Here is a 17,520-nt window from a genome sequence, read left to right on the forward strand (position 1 = left end):
TGGACCAATCAATGGACTACATGAAGGTCACGTCAAACCAGTAATTTATGCAGAGGCATGGCCATTTCTGTTTGTTCCACCCTTGTGCAACATTTATAAGATGCACTATTCAAACCTCAATAGCCAATTCCAAGTTAGGTCAAACCATGTTTTGAAATCTGAGCCTGCATACTCGCCCTCCAAGCAATCACCTATTTTAACGATCATATGCTATCTGCGCAAAAATGAAACTGGAAACTGCTGCAGAATATGCCAAGATTGAATTCAAACAGTTAACACAAGGGCATATCCATTATAAATACACTAAGTTCATGTTCAATATTACAGTAGGTTTTCTGTGCATTATGGACAATGTAGTTTGCCAGTTATTGCTTAAAGTATATCAGGAGAGGATAACTTTCCAACGTGTAGGATCGATAAACAAAATGTTAAATTTCCATCTACACTATAGTTACATTTAACAGATTATACATCTCCCAATTACCGAGAACTAACCAAAATGAGACAAGGACCTTAACTACAGGGCCAATACAAACCGTGCCTATAGAAAGTCTACACCCCCTTGAACATTTTCATTTTGTTACAAAGTGGGCTTGAAATGGACTTGTAAATTTGTCATTGATCTACACAATACTCACGTCAAAGTGAAAAGCAAATTCTACACTTGATTAAATATAACAAATGTAGTCGTTGCGTAAGTATTCACCCCCCTTGTTTAGGCAAGCCTAAATTAGTTCAGAAGTCAAATTTGGCTAAACAAATCACAAGTTATATGGACTCACTCTAGGGGTTGACATTTTTTTCAAGCACATATTAAATTACAAAGTCCAGGGAGCTTTTTGAAAGCCTCAAAGGGAAGTGATTGGTAGATGGTTAACAATAACAAATCAGACATTTAATTTATCTTAAAACATGGTTAAGTTAATAATTAGGCTGTGGATGATGTATTAAACCACCCAGACACAAAGATGCAGTCGTCCTTCTGGAAACTGCTTAGGGAGGCCATTGGTGATTTTAAAACGGCTACAGAGTTCAATGGCTGTGATGGGAGAACGGAGGATGGATCAACAACATTGTAGTGACTCCACAATGACCATAACATAGCAAAAATAATACAAATATTCCAAAACATGCATATGTATGCAACAAGGCATTCAAGTAATATGAAGGAAAAAAAATACACAGCAAAATAATACACTTTTTGGCCTAAATGCAAAGCCTTATGTTTGGGGCAAATCCAACAACACATCACTGAGTAACTGCCTCCTTATTATGAAGCATGGTGTTGGCATGCTTGACATCAGCAGACTGGAGTTTTTCAGGATGAAAACAAACAGGATGGAGCTAAGCACAGGCAAAACCTGTTTGTCTGCTTTACACCAGACACTGGGAGAGGAATTCACCTTTCAGCAGGACAATAACCTACAACACAAAGCCAAATCTACAATGGAGTTGCTTACCAAGAAGGTAGTGAATGTTCCGGAGTGGCCATGTCAGTTTTGACTTAAATCTGCTTGAAATTCTATGGCAAGACTTGAAAATTGCTGGCTAGCCATGATCTCCAACACCTTGACAGAGCTTGAATAATTTTGAAAAGATTAATGGGCAAATAATACACAATACAGGTGTGCAAAGCTCTTATAAGACTTACCCAAGACTCACAGCTGTAATTGCTGCCAAATGTGTTTCTAACATTTATTGATTCAGGGGTGAATACTTATCTAATCAAGGTATACAGTTGAAGTCAGAAGTTTACATACACTTAGGTTGGAGTCATTAAAACTCATTTTTCAACCACTCCACAAATTTCTTGTTAACAAACTATCGTTTTGGCAAGTCGGTTAGGACATCTACTTTGTGCATGACACAAGTAATTTTTCCAACAATTGTTTACAGACAGATTATTTCACTTATAATTCACTGTATCACAATTCCAGTGGGTCAGAATTTTACATACACTAAGTTGACTGTGCCTTTAAACAGCTTGGAAAATTCCAGAAAATGATGTCATGGCTTTAGAAGCTTCTGATAGGCTAATTGACATAATTTGAGTCAATTGGAGGTGAACCTGTGGATGTATTTCAAGGCCTACCTTCAAACTCAGTGCTTCTTTGCTTGACATCATGGGAAAATGAAAATAAATCAGCCAAGACCTCAGAATTTTTTTTGTAGACCTCCACAAGTCTGGTTCATCCTTGGAAGCAATTTCAAAACGCCTGAAGGTACCACGTTCATCTGTACAAACAATAGTACGCAAGTATAAACACCATGGGACCACGCAGCCGTCATACCGCTCGCGTTCTGTCTCCTAGAGATGAACGTACTTTGGTTAGAAAAATGCAAATCAATCCCAGAACAACAGCAAAGGACCTTGTGAAGATGCTGGAGGAAACAGGTACAAAAGCATCTATATCCACAGTAAAACGAGTCCTATATCAACATAACCTGCTCCAAAACCACCATAAAAAAGCCAGACCACAGTTTGCAACTGCACATGGGGACAAAGATTGTACTTTTTGGAGAAATGTACTCTGGTCTGATGAAACAAAAATAGAACTGTTTGGCCATAATGACCATCGTTATGTTTGGAGGAAAAAGGGGGTTGCTTGCAAGCCGAAGAACACCATCCCAACCGTGAAGCACGGGGGTGGCAGCATCATGCTGTGGGGGTGCTTTGCTGCAGGAGGGACCGGTACACTTCACAAAATAGATGGCATCATGAGGAAGGAAAATTATGTGGATATATTGAAGCAACATCTCAAGACATCAGTCAGGAAGTTAAAGCTTGGTCGCAAATGGGTTTTCCAAATGGACAATGACCCCAAGCATACTTCCAAAGTTGTGGCAAAATGGCTTAAGGACAACAAAGTCAAGGTATTGGAGTGGCCATCACAAAGCCCTGGCCTCAATCCTATAGAAGATTTGTGGGCAGAACTGAAAAAGCGTGTGCGAGCAAGGAGGCCTACAAACCTGACTCAGTTACACCGGCTCTGTCAGGAGGAATGGGCCAAAATTCACCCAACTTATTGTGGGAAGCTTGTGGAAGGCTACCCGAAACATTTGAGCCAAGTTAAACAATTTAAAGGCTATGCTACCAAATACTAATTGAGTGTATGTAAACCTCTGACCCACTGGGAATGTGATGAAAGAAATAAAAGCTGAAATATATCATTCTCTCTACTATTATTCTGACATCTCACATTCTTAAAATAAAGTGGTGATCCTAACTGACCTAAAACAGGGAATTTTTACTAGGATTAAATGTCAGGAATTGTGAAAAACTGAGTTTAAATGTATTTGGCTAATGTGTATGTAAACTTCCAACTTCAACTGTACAGTGAGGGAAAAAAGTATTTGATCCCCTGCTGATTTTGTACGTTTGCCCACTGACAAAGAAATTATCAGTTTAATTTTAATGGTAGGTTTATTTGAACAGTGAGAGACAGAATAACAACAAAAAAATCCAGAAAAACACATGTCAAAAATGTTACAAATTGATTTGCATTTTAAATGAGGGAAATAAGTATTTGACCCCTCTGCAAAACATGACTTAGTATTTGGTGGCAAAACCCTTGTTGGCAATCACAGAGGTCAGACGTTTCTTGTAGTTGGCCACCACGTTTGCACACATCTCAGGAGGGATTTTGTTCCACTCCTCTTTGCAGATCTTCTCCAAGTCATTAAGGTTTCGAGCCTGACGTTTGGCAACTTGAACCTTCAGCTCCCTCCACATTCTATGGGATTAAGGTCTGGAGACTGGCTAGGCCACTCCAGGACCTTAACGTGCTTCTTCTTGAGCCACTCCTTTGTTGCCTTGGCCGTGTGTTTTGGGTCATTGTCATGCTGGAATACCCATCCACGACCCATTTTCAATGCCCTGGCTGAGGGAAGGAGGTTCTCACCCAAGATTTGATGGTACATGGCCCCGTCCATCGTCCCTTTGATGCGGTGAAGTTGTCCTGTCCCCTTAGCAGAAAAACACCCCCAACGCATAATGTTTCCACCTCCATGTTTGACGGTGGGCATGGTGTTCTTGGGGCAGCAGTCTTCCTCCTCCAAACACGGCGAGTTGAGTTGATGACAAAGAGCTCGATTTTGGTCTCATCTGACCACAACACTTTCATCCAGTTCTCCTCTGAATCATTCAGATGTTCATTGGCAAACTTCAGACGGCCCTGTATATGTGCTTTCTTGAGCAGGGGGACCTTGCGGGCGCTGCAGGATTTCAGTCCTTCACAGCGTAGTGTGTTACCAATTGTTTTCTTGGTGACTATGGTCCCAGCTGCCTTGAGATCATTGACAAGATCCTCACGTGTAGTTCTGGGCTGATTCCTCACCGTTCTCATGATCATTGCAACTTCACGAGGTGAGATCTTGCATGGAGCCCCAGGCCGAGGGAGATTGACAGTTATTTTGTGTTTCTTCCATTTGCGAATAATCACACCAACTGTTGTCACCTTCTCACCAAGCTGCTTGGCGATGGTCTTGTAGCCCATTCCAGCCTTGTGTAGGTCTACAATCTTGTCCCTGACATCCTTGGAGAGCTCTTTGGTCTTGGCCATTGTGGAGAGTTTGGAATCTGATTGATTGATTGCTTCTGTGGACAGGTGTCTTTTATACAGGTAACAAACTGAGATTAGGAGCACTCCCTTTAATAATAAAAAATTATATGCCACTTAGCAGATGCTTTTATCCAAAGCGACTTACAGTCATGCGTGCATACATTTTTGTGTATGGGTGGTCCCGGGGATCGAACCCACTACCCTGGCGTTACAAGCGCCGTGCTCTACCAGCTGAGCTACAGAGGACCACAGAGTGTGCTCCTAATCTCAGCTCGTTAACTGTATAAAAAACACCTGGGAGCCAGAAATCTTTCTGATTGAGAGGGGGTCAAATACTTATTTCCCTCATTAAAATGCAAATCAATTCATAACATTTTTGACATGCGTTTTTCTGATTTTTTTGGTTGTTATTCTGTCTCTCACTGTTCAAATAAACCTACCATTAAAATTAGACTGATCATTTCTTTGTCAGTGGGCAAACTTACAAAATCAGCAGGGGATCAAATACTTTTTTCCCTCACTATGTGTTTTCTTTTTCATTAATTTTAAAGATTTTGAATTTTTCTTCCACTGTGACAGATTGTGTAGCTCGTTGACAAAAAATTACAATTCAATCCATTTGAATCCCACTTTGTAACACAAAATGTGAAGAAATCCAAAGGGGGTGTAGACTTTCTATATGCATTGTATCCCTAAAGTTTTCCTTATTGGCTCTAAGTACCACACTAGATTCAGCCCCAAAGACCGCAACACCTAACATTACCAAACGATCAGGGAAAGAAAGCTGGTGATTTCATGTTACTATTAGCAATAGGCAGGGTGCCATTTACACTAGATCTACAGTTAAAAGCTACTATATGAAATGTTTTTTACCTGATATTGGTTAAAGCAATTACAACACGTTGAAGGAACAGTCAGCCACATGGCATGCGTGTATGGCTTAATCATCCTTCAGGTATGAATGTAGAAATAGTTACCAAAATGATTTAATAAATAGTTGATAAGCATGTGGTATGAAAAAGTGACACGTCTAATAAAATAAATACTTGGAGACATTCCTTTTAACCACATTCAACACAGATTCAAGATCTTCATTCTTAGGAAACCACTCCATGAGGTATCATGACTACAAAAAAAAAAGTTTGGAAAAAAGCTACATCTTCCCAAAAAATGCATTATAAATATTAATAATGAAATTTGTATATTCTTAAATTAATATACAATCATACAACTTGTCGCATTAAGTAAAACTTCAAAATACAACATATTGTGCATAGATGACAACCATTTGAGTGTGTTTTGGTAAGGGTTAATATGCCATTATAAACCTGAAGAAATCCAGGCAAATTACATGAACTTCAGCAATGAACATTGTTTTTTTTCTACTGTAAAATTGAACGAGGGTGGAGGGGCTGGGTTTGTGCCAGTGATGAGGCTCCCTTTCGATCAAGGGAGTTGGATTGGTGACACTCAACACTCTGCAGGGTGAGCCTCCTTTGCTAGTGTCTTCTTCCCTTGCTCATACCTATAGTGTGGGATAAGGCAACAGACGAAAAAAAAAAAAAAGTAGGTTTATGTCAACTTATTCTAATACATTTGCCCTCATATACTTCCAAGGAAATAAAGCTAAATATTAAGAAAGCAAAGAAACTAAAACACAGACCTTTAGTTACAACAGTTTATGAGCCTTCAGATTAATTATTTAGGAATCAACAAGGATAGAACATTTACTGGGGCTGTTTATGGCAATGCCCAATCAATAGGTCTTCATTCCATTTCTGTGCTCTGAGAGGTTCACTTACTGGAAGATCCTGTAGAGCTGGGATATTCCAGCACTACCCACAAATAAATTGACAGCGAAGAGGTTCCAGTTCTTTGGAATGATGACCAAAGAGTATCTGGACCAGGTCAGACCTGAGAAAGTGGGAAATGGGATTAGTCAAGGACTGAAGTTGTTTGACTAAAGAATACAGGATTAATTTAAAACTATACCTGTTGCTCACTGAAGAATATAGTAACTCCACTATACCTGTGGCTGTCAGTACACCAGACTGGGAAAGACTCAGTTTCTCGGCTGGTCGACTCATATCTGCCAGACCAGCCCCAACCAGCCCCTATATAGATGAAGAGATGCATGTGACCTGGAATTAGTTTCATTAGACAATACCTTCCTACATGTTTACGTAAGGCAATAGCTCAAGTTTAGCAAATGCAGCCCTTACCCATTTGAACATTGGGGCCCAGAAGAAAACAGTCCTTGGACCTGGAATGAGAGAAGAGAAGACACAATCCATGAGAAAATGTTACAGAACAGAAAAAATATCAGACAATACTTTGCAAAAAAGTTAGTGTTGTCACAACAATGTTATAACATACGATAATCTTCCATGAAGCACTCTTTTACCACTACCATAGACTCATTTAAAAGGGCAATTCCGCCACTTTTTAACCTCAGCTCCATTATCTTCAGCACCATACCAGTGTCTACATTTGTGAAAACTGCACGTTTCTATGATCTGTGGTTAAAAAGAATAATGGTCCTAAAACATTATTCTCTGTGACATCACAGTATAGGATTAAAATTAAGAAAAACAGTGATTTTCTAAATTTGCAATGAGTTTCTAGGCAGAGGGAGGGTATTTTCTTGCTCCCTAAGTCACCGCGAATCTCAGTGTTTGAAAATCAGTTTTTTAAATGTAACTTTTGATGTCGTCATCGGGTATTAATCTTTTCACTTTATATATTTGTTTATACAAAACGTAAATCTGCCATTTTCACATATGTAGACACTGGTATTGTGCTGGAGATAATGAACATGAGGTTGAAAAGTGGTGGAATTGCCCTTTAACTGACATAACCACAGTGCTTACAGTGGGGGAAAAAAGTATTTAGTCAGCCACCAATTGTGCAAGTTCTCCCACTTAAAAAGATGAGAGAGGCCTGTAATTTTCATCATAGGTACACGTCAACTATGACAGACAAATTGAGAATTTTTTTTCCAAAAAATCACATTGTAGGATTCTTTATGAATTTATTTGCAAATTATGGTGGAAAATAAGTATTTGGTCACCTACAAACAAGCAAGATTTCTGGCTCTCACAGACCTGTAACTTCTTCTTTAAGAGGCTCCTCTGTACTCCACTCGTTACCTGTATTAATGGCACCTGTTTGAACTTGTTATCAGTATAAAAGACACCTGTCCACAACCTCAAACAGTCACACTCCAAACTCCACTATGGCCAAGACCAAAGAGCTGTCAAAGGACACCAGAAACAAAATTGTAGACCTGCATCAGGCTGGGAAGACTGAATCTGCAATAGGTAAGCAGCTTGGTTTGAATAAATCAATTGTGGGAGCAATTATTAGGAAATGGAAGACAAACAAGACCACTGATAATCTCCCTCGTCTGGGGCTCCACGCAAGATCTCACCCCGTGGGGTCAAAATGATCACAAGAACGGTGAGCAAAAATCCCAGAACCACACGGGGGGACCTAGTGAATGACCTGCAGAGAGCTGGGACCAAAGTAACAAAGCCTACCATCAGTAACACACTACGCCGCCAGGGACTCGAATCCTGCAGTGCCAGACGTGTCCCCCTGCTTAAGCCAGTACATGTCCAGGCCCGTCTGAAGTTTGCTAGAGTGCATTTGGATGATCCAGAAGAGGATTGGGAGAATGTCATATGGTCAGATGAAACCAAAATAGAACTTTTTGGTAAAAACTCAACTCGTCGTGTTTGGAGGACAAAGAATGCTGAGTTGCATCCAAAGAACACCATACCTACTGTGAAGCATGGGGGTGGAAACATCATGCTTTGGGGCTGTTTTTCTGCAAAGGGACCAGGACGACTGATCCGTGTAAAGGAAAGAATGAATGGGGCCATGTATCATGAGATTTTGAGTGAAAACCTCCTTCCATCAGCAAGGGCATTGAAGATGAAACGTGGCTGGGTCTTTCAGCATGACAATGATCCCAAACACACCGCCCGGGCAACGAAGGAGTGGCTTCGTAAGAAGCATTTCAAGGTCCTGGAGTGGCCTAGCCAGTCTCCAGATCTCAACCCCATAGAAAATCTTTGGAGGGAGTTGAAAGTCCGTGTTGCCCAGCGACAGCCCCAAAACATCACTGCTCTAGAGGAGATCTGCATGGAGGAATGGGCCAAAATAACAGCAACAGTGTGTGAAAACCTTGTGAAGACTTACAGAAAAAGTTTGACCTGTGTCAGTGCCAACAAAGGGTATATAACAAAGTATTGAGAAACTTTTGTTATTGACCAAATACTTATTTTCCACCATAATTTGCAAATAAATTCATTAAAAATCCTACAATGTGATTTTCAGGAATTTTTTTCTCACTTTGTCTGTCATAGTTGACGTGTACCTATGATGAAAATTACAGGCCTCTCTCATCTTTTTAAGTGGGAGAAATTGCACAATTGGTGGCTGACTAAATACTTTTTTTCCCCACTGTACATCCTGATCAAGAGGTCAGTTAGAGCTATGTCAGAGGCACACTAAATGAAACATCATTGCACTGACTATTCCTCTGACTTAGTTCAGGGCAGGGAAATCTTCGACACCTAATACTTCATATGACTGATGGTTGTGGATTGGTAGGCTTAACTATTTTAATTGTTCCGCTATCACCATCTACCCCATTGGTAACCAAAGTAGGCTGAATGACCTCTCCTAAGAAACATCTCACACCCCATGAATAAGATGATAGATCAAGCCATGGTCATGCTAGGCTGCCACAATAAGGTCCTGATAATGAGGAATTCATTGAAGAAAAAAAAAAGATCTGTGCAAGGTTTCCCCCTCCTATATAAAAAAAAGTAACATTGGCAGCATGCAACTATTAGTGATAACCACAACAGAGCAGCATGCTGTTCAGCAAAATATACACACCAGATAGGCCTACATAGGATGCTATGCAACAGGTTATACCAGTGTTACAGCTTTGGCCCTTTACAACATTTGTCTGCCGAAGGCACATTCAGGTAACTGCCAAAATAATGGAAACACCAACATAAAGTGTCTTAATAGGGCGCTGGGCCACCACGAGCCGCCAGAACAGCTTCAATGCGCCTTGACATAGATTCTACAAGTGTCTGGAACTCTATTGGAGGGATGCAACACCATTCTTCCATGAGAAATTCCATCATTTGGTGTTTTGTTGATGGTGGTGGAAAACGCTGTCTCAGGCACCGCGTCAGAATCTCCCATAAGTGTTCGATTAGGTTGAGATCTGGTGACAGACGGCCATGGCATATGGTTTACATCGTTTTCATGCTCATAAAACCCATTCAGTGACCACTCGTGCCCTGTGGATGGGTACACTGTCATCCACTCCCATCAGGATAGAAATGATTCACCATAAGCTGAAGGTCATCACTTAGAAGCATTTACCTTGCCCTTGAACATATAACACATCTTATCACCTGTGCACAATGGTGAGTCTGTCCTCTCCCAAGATATACACAGGTTATAGAAAACATATCAGATTTTGTAAGGACAAAGGTTAGTAACAGCTGTAGCTAAATATACTGGTGTAGGTGAGTGTTCAAAGACCACAAATGATGACAAGGAGCTTGCTCCCAACTTCCTTGAAAACATTAAACCACTCATTCTGTGAGGAACCATGCCAATGCTGAAAATGCTACACTTAGCTACCAATCTCTTTGGTATTGGGCAATTCCACAGTAACAGAGTGATGCTGAGACTCAGATATTTTACTTTAAAATGTATATGTCAAACAAAAACCAATCACTGCAAAGTTGATCAAACCATACAGCTCTATGCACAAGGACTATTTTAACAATTTCCACCGAAAATTTTAGAAAAACATTTACTTGAAAAACACCTGCAGATGCAAAGTTTAGTAACAGAATGACAGCACAAACTATTTCCAATTTCAGTGGAAATTGTTAAAAGTAGTCTTTGCATATAGTTGTATGGTTTGTTTAACTTTGCAATCGTCGTTTTTTGTTTGACATACATTTTAAAGTGAAACATCTAAGTCTCAGCATCACTCTGTGACAGTGGAGTTGCCCTATTGCATTCCAAAAATCCCTCTCACATACACAAACCTACACGTGACCTGCAACCAATGATGTCCATGTCTGCGCTGCAACCCCACTCATGCAGCCAGCTACTGTGTACCATAATATGTACACACTGGGATAACTAATCTGAAAAGCAGTTGGCTGGTGCTAGCTAGCTCTTTACAGATTTAGAGGCTCCAAATCTGTATTTTACCATTTGTTTGGGTTTAAAACACTAAGATAAGCAAGAGTGGCGATAATAGTAGCTATTGGTTGCATACATCAAAAGATTCAGCAAGGTATTTTGACATCAATCACTAAGCAAGGCCACTTCAGCAACAACAGCGGTCATCAGTCTCGCTAGACATCCGTGTAGCCTCCCACAATTCTCAAATGCTCTGGCCTAGGGTCTGGTTTCCAAGACTATGGAGGTTACTCAGAAGAGGAAAGGGAGAACCATCCTACTTAGTGAATTTCAGAAAATGTTTAAAAAATAACAAATTTAAATGTAAAGTGTCCTTTTTAGTTAAAACTACACAAATATATTCACATCACCAAATACCTGATTAAAACACTTTTGCAATGAGGGTCTACCGTAGTCTCAACAGCACCCTCTAAGGTAGCGCATGGTGTTGCCGGAAGACATCTATTTTCTGTACTCTGGCTACATTGACTTCAATAAATAAATAAAACACGAGGCTCGTGCTCCTCACCCCTTCCATAAGCCCTATTCGGATGGGATAATATTTACTGGGGGAGCTCAGGTAATGTAATAATGTGCACGATCACAAATCACCACATCCGTCATTTCAGTCCCGTCCGAATTTACCATGTCAGTAATTCTTACTTGGCAGGAAGGTTATTATCCTAGCCCTAACAACCTACTGTTTTTTGGCAAACTCCCAGGTCCCCTGATAATACTTATCCCGTGCTTAATTCGTGTGTTTTGAGGGATATTACAGAGTTTAACAGGTGCTGCACCCAGTTTGGGTAAGAACATGGTAACAAATTGATGCTTAAAACAAAGTGCTATGCACGTAGCCTACAGATGAATTAACTGTTTTGTAACAAACTTTCCTAATGCCATTCTTCTCATTTAAAATATGAAGTGGACGATATTGTGCCAATTAATTGATAAATTGTCAAATACGTCAGGTAATTCAATGTCTGCATAGGTTACTGTTCATGGTTCTTACTGATATGCATTATTATTTTGACTTTCTCCGAACTGAAGGCCATTAGGCCAATATTAGGCTATCCCTAGACATTTGAAATATCTTCACGCCTAGAAGAGCCTCGAGGCTTCCGTCATAACGGTCAATTTTGAACGAGGGAAACAAATAATTACAGGGGCAGTTTGGTAAAACTAATCCATGTCCGAATCGTCCACTGGAAAAATGTACCTGCTGGGGTAATAATTACATAACCGACGTTCTATAGTAATACAAGTCCCGTGCGAATAGGGCTATAGACCTACATGGTAATCATGACGACTTCCAGAGGACATCCTCCAACCAATCAAAGCTTTTGCAGTATGAACTGACATGTTGTCAATCCAATCAAAGTGTGTGCGCATGTAATTTAGAAGCTTGGTGAGTTGGTGACATTGTTGGACAGATTAAGACACTTGAGCATTTTTTGGATATTATACAATTCAAATTAGTTTCTTCAAATTACAGGAGACAGAGGTAGATTATATATTGTTTTCTTGGTTTTAGAACATAATGTGTCCAGTTAGTGCAATGTATTTCAATTTGCCTTGATAACTTTAGTAGCAAGATGCTAGCTAGCTACAGAGTGCAGTTTTCTCCACCAGAATGGCTAGCTAACACTGACGATAATGTAGTGGATTTTTTGTTGACAAATTATTTTGATAGCTTTTTTTTTTTTTTTTATAGCTTCCATCACATCATCCATTAAAAGAGGTTGGCGTATAATTTGTTTTTGCAAATGGATGAAATCACAGACATCAGCTGTCGCTCGCAGTTGTCAGTTACTGTCAGGTATGTGGATGATCAGGGCTTTATTCAGGAACGTTTCTTCTGCTACTTTGATGTGTCAAGTGGGCGAAATACTCAGTCTGTGTTTGACTTTGTGAATTCTGAGATGTCCGAGTTTAACTTCATGGAGAAACTTGTTGCCCAAACTTACGATGGTGCAACTAATGGAATGTACCCGCTGTTTGTATTTACAGCTAAATCCCCTCCTGTTCCCTGATTAAGAGGTGATGACCACTCCACTACCATTGTAAACTCTCTCCTGACATCAACTGAAGCCATGTCTCATGTGCCCTCTCATCCACTGGCGCATTGAATGTTTCCTCTCCAAGCACTGCGAGTAGCCCTGTCAATCACATACACAATCGCATTATTACACAATGTGATTTTAATCCTTTCTTGGACTAGGCTAAATCATTCTTAGCTCTTTTGTCTAAAGGTCTTGTGTTATGTCTTTTTGTCTTCCCAGTCAAATCCTGTCCTGCCCTCAGTGGAAGAGTTGAGCTCTTCTCCAACACCATCCATGAGGAGCCTGTCCTGAACTAAAGCCTAGACTCTGAACACCTCAACCCTTATCATGCACTGAAGTCAAGCCTCTGAAGAACACATGCCTCATACCCTTCCCAACACTGTAAGTAGCCCTCTCATTCAGCATAATATTTTACTATAGTATAAATGTCTTGAAATGTTTTAGGTTAAAATAATTCGTATTTGACTTTTTTCAACAAACGTTGTCTCCGTGCTGTCAGCGCCTATAACGTGGGCTTCCCATCCTCCTCAATTTTTCAAGTCACCAGCCTCCACTGTGGTCTAGACACCAGTAGCTAATGATAATCCATGGCTAACGCTGGCTGTCACACAGTCTAATAGCATTTACATTACCTGCAGGGTGATTGTAGAGAGGTCTCAGTTTGGCTGGCAAAATAAGCCCGATCTTGTCCAGGAGCTTGTGATAGGAAGCTCTCATCGCAGCCATGTTTGCAAGAGGCTAATGTTGTTGTCTGCTACAGTACACTTGACCTAGCAAGCTAGCTTGCTAAATATGTAGCGTAGCTTGCTAGCAACGAAGCAGGTCGAGTTTGACTTTAACACGCTCGAGTATTGCCCTGTATCTTAAATGTACAACAATGTTTTGCAGTCATAAAACGGTTCCGATTTGTCCTGCTTTCGACACAAACCGACTGCCATGTAGCTAGCCATACGTGCTATGCTAGCACAGCGCTCGACATCCCTGATTGCCTCGATTTGAGAGCTATTGCAAGGTGGTGACTTTTCTTCACTGCGCAACCTATCTAGCACAGTACCACAACAAGCCGCCCCTGATTACTATTGGTGCATTGGTCCAATCCTCCCAAAAATGATTATTCTTCTTCTGTGGGTTTTATGGCGGACTACATCCCCAAATTGGTGTATTCTCCCGACATGATTGGTTTAAAGTAAACCGTTAATATAAATAGTGTACAAAACATTAGGAACACCTTCCTAATATTGAGTTGCAACCCAGAACAGCCCCAATTCGTTGAGGAATGGACTCTACAAGGTGTCGAAAGCGTTCCACGGGGATGCTGGCCCATGTTTACTCTAATACTTCCCACAGTTGTGTCAAGTTGGCTGGATGTGATTTGAGTGGTGGACCATTCTTGATACATACGGGAAACTGTTGAGCGTGAAAACCCCAGCACCGTTGCAGTTCTTGACACACTCAAACCGGTGCGCCTGGCACCTACTACCATATCCCTCAAAGACACTTAGCTAAATATTTTGTCTTGCCCATTCACCCTCTGAATGGCACACATACACAATCCATGTCTCAAGGCTTCAAAATCCTTCTTTAACTTCTTCTTCGATTTGGTTTAATGGCGGTTGGCATCCAATAAATGTTGCATTACTGCCACCTACTAGACTGGAGTATAACTACCTTATACTTTGCTTTAAAAACAAAAAAATACAACAAATACCCTACCATCTAACACTACACTCACAAAAAAATAAAAATAAAATAACTACCATACTCTACTATTTAAATATATTTATTCCTACTTCAGGCCAACAGCCTGAAAGGATGAGACACCACCACTTAACACACCCTGTAACTCTTCTGATGTCAAGTCTCGCACACCCAAATACCTCTCTGCAGCTGCCCCCACAACCTCTATGTTCTGCGACTTAAGTTCCATCCCTGCAGTACAGTTGATAACCATTGCTATAAATGCCAAAAATCCAATCTTACAGAAACATATATCACTTGTTGGTTTATCCCTCTGTACTGGTACAGATCTACTACTCACACCATTCCTCTCAGGATCCCTCCCCCTTGACCCATCTTCCTCTACTTTCTTCACTGCCTCAGCATATGACAACTTCTGCACTACTCTAACCCTGGAAACCTCAACCTGCCTCTCTCACACCGGACATTTCAGATCCCCAGACCCATTGGCACCCCTACAATTAACACATACTGCTTCTTTCCCCAATACTACACATTCCTTTGTCTCATGCCCTTCTGCACACTTCTCACACCTAGGAACCTCCCTCCTACACACTGCTGCCACATGCCCATAAACTTGACACCTGTAACAACGTAATGTATTCAGCACAAAAGCTCGTACCGGATAACTTATATATCCTAACATCACTTTGTTGGGCAAAGACTCAACATCAAAACTCAAAAGAACAGACAATGACTCTTCTGTTTCTCCACTCACGCCACCCTGTCTGCGTCGCACCAAACGACGAGCATCACAAACACCAGGAATATTCCCCTTCAGTTGGTCAGCTTTCACATTTACCGCTACCCCAGTAATCACGCCTTTCAATGGCACTTTTCTTGAGAGCAAAACAATTCACATCTCTTGCCCCCATTCGTTTAACACAGAGCGCCTGCTCCCTCTGACCAGCAAAAACACAAACAATTATCACTAGACCACTTCTGGTTACCCTCACCGATTCCACAGCACCCAACTCTGTTTTCACCCACCCTGAAACCACAAATGGATCAGCCAAAAGGTAAGGGTCCACTTTTTCCAAAAACGTCACTCCTACTGTCACAGACTCATCTTTATCCTGACCCTCGGTGCAAACCTCGGGCTCTAAGAACTTCGCCACACATACCACCACCGATACTTCGCCGTCATTCACTTCCATTTCTCCTCATGTCTTCAACTCACTCTGCTTACACTTTCTTCTTTAACAAACCATTTCCCTTTTTACCGCCATTTTTAACTGACTACCGCCATTCTGTTGCAAAACGTTTCTTAAACGGAGGCAAACGAAACGGGGAGGGACCTACCTGAATTTGTCTAATTTCCGTTTTGCAATTGTTTGGATTAATGAATACACACCAGGGCCATGTTTATTACGAAAACATTATCGAACATGGCAGATACAAGTAGAGCCGACGTGATTATACATGTCATAGATGCCCGTTTGTTCTACATAGCTTATTTCTATCTTTCAAATTAAATGTTATTGGTCACATAGAAATATTTAGCAGATGTTATCGCAGGTGCAGCGAAATGCTTATATTTCTAACTCCAACAGTACAGTAACACATAACAATACAAAACAATACACACAAAAACCCCAAAATAAAAAGAAATTAAGAAATATCAGAACAAGCAATGTCAGAGTCATGAATATATATATTGAACAAAAATATAAACACAACATGCAACAATTTCAACGATTTTACTGAGTTACAGCTCATATAAGGAAATCAGTCAATTTAAATAAATTCATTAGGCCCTAATCTATGGATTTCACATGATTTGGCAGAGGTGCAGCCATGGGTGGGCATAGGCCTACCCACTTGGCAGCCAGGCCCAGCAAATCAGAATTAGTTGTTGTTTTTTCCACAAAAGGGCTTTATTACAGACAGAAATACTCATTATTCATGATTAATTCAGGATTATCCGTAATCATGGTAGCATCCACATTAATGTAGAAGTGTTTTGGAAACATATTATATTCTTATTTACAATAAAAGTGACTCCAAAATGACACAATACATTATTTACCATTCATTTCTATTGGGCACAAAATAATCTGAAACACAACTAAAACAAACAGCAAATGCATCCAACAAGTTTGTAGAGTCACAAGCTTAATGTAATCATTGCATGCTAGGAATATGGGACTAAACATTTGACTACTTTAATACACATAAGTGAATTGTCCCAATACATTTGGTCCCCTAAAATGGGGGGACTATGTACAAAATGTACTGTAATTCCTAAACGGTTCACCTGATATGGATTAAAATACCCTCAAATTAAAGCTGACAGTCTGCACTTACCTCATAGTCATTGTATCATGTCAGATCCAAAGTGCTGGAGTACAAAAAACATGTCACTGTCCCAATACTTTTGGACCTCCCTGTAGATGGTAGCAGGCCGTGGCTCCGGTCCTTGATGATCTTCTTGGCCTTCCTGTGACACATTACATTAACGTCATTTAGCAGACGCTCATATCCAGAGCAACTTACATTATTTATTTATAAATTATTATTATTTTTTCATACCCCCTGTGGGAATCGAACCCACAACCCTGGCGTTGCAAACACCATGCTCTATCAACTGAGCTACATCCCTGCCGGCCATTCCCTCCCCTATCCTGGACGACGCTGGGCCAATTGCGCGCCGCCCCATGGGTCTCCCAGTCACGGCCGGCTACGACAGAGCCTGGATTCGAACCAGGATCTCTAGTGGCACAGCTAGCACTGCGATGCAGTGCCTTAGACCACTGCGCCACTCAGGACACCAGGTGCTGTAGATGTCCTGGAGGGCATGAAGTGTGCCCCACCCCCAAGCCTGACAGGATGCTCTCAATTGTGCAGCTGTATACATTTGTGAGGGCCAAGCCAAATTTCTTCAGCCTCCTGAGGTTGAAGAGGCGCTGTTCACCACACTGTCTGTATGT

At 40.8% G+C, this 17,520-nt stretch overlaps 1 protein-coding gene across 1 annotated transcript; it reads right to left on the reverse strand.

Annotated features, from left to right (window-relative positions):
* Positions 1–5,530: 5,530 nt before the first annotated feature.
* Positions 5,531–14,137, reverse strand: LOC121554438 (mitochondrial pyruvate carrier 2). The gene is made up of 5 exons (XM_041868033.2): positions 13,486–14,137; positions 6,785–6,825; positions 6,592–6,676; positions 6,365–6,476; positions 5,531–6,087 (listed from the first exon to the last, which is right to left on the reverse strand). Exons 1-5 carry the CDS (start codon positions 13,577–13,579, stop codon positions 6,033–6,035), a joined length of 387 nt encoding a protein of 128 aa, XP_041723967.1. The 5' UTR covers positions 13,580–14,137; the 3' UTR covers positions 5,531–6,032.
* Positions 14,138–17,520: the final 3,383 nt, after the last annotated feature.

This window comes from Coregonus clupeaformis, chromosome 4, assembly GCF_020615455.1.
Source record: "Coregonus clupeaformis isolate EN_2021a chromosome 4, ASM2061545v1, whole genome shotgun sequence".
Classification (NCBI taxonomy): domain Eukaryota; kingdom Metazoa; phylum Chordata; class Actinopteri; order Salmoniformes; family Salmonidae; genus Coregonus; species Coregonus clupeaformis.

Excerpts from the sequence above, each read along its gene's own strand:
- LOC121554438 (XM_041868033.2), bottom strand. The coding sequence starts at position 13,579 with ATGGCTGCGATGAGAGCTTCCTATCACAAGCTCCTGGACAAGATCGGG. Across the intron at positions 6,826-13,485 it reads TCTCTACAATCACCCTGCAG|GTCCAAGGACTGTTTTCTTC; the intron begins GTAATGTAAATG and ends CTCTCATTCCAG. Across the intron at positions 6,677-6,784 it reads GGGCCCCAATGTTCAAATGG|GGGCTGGTTGGGGCTGGTCT; the intron begins GTAAGGGCTGCA and ends TCATCTATATAG.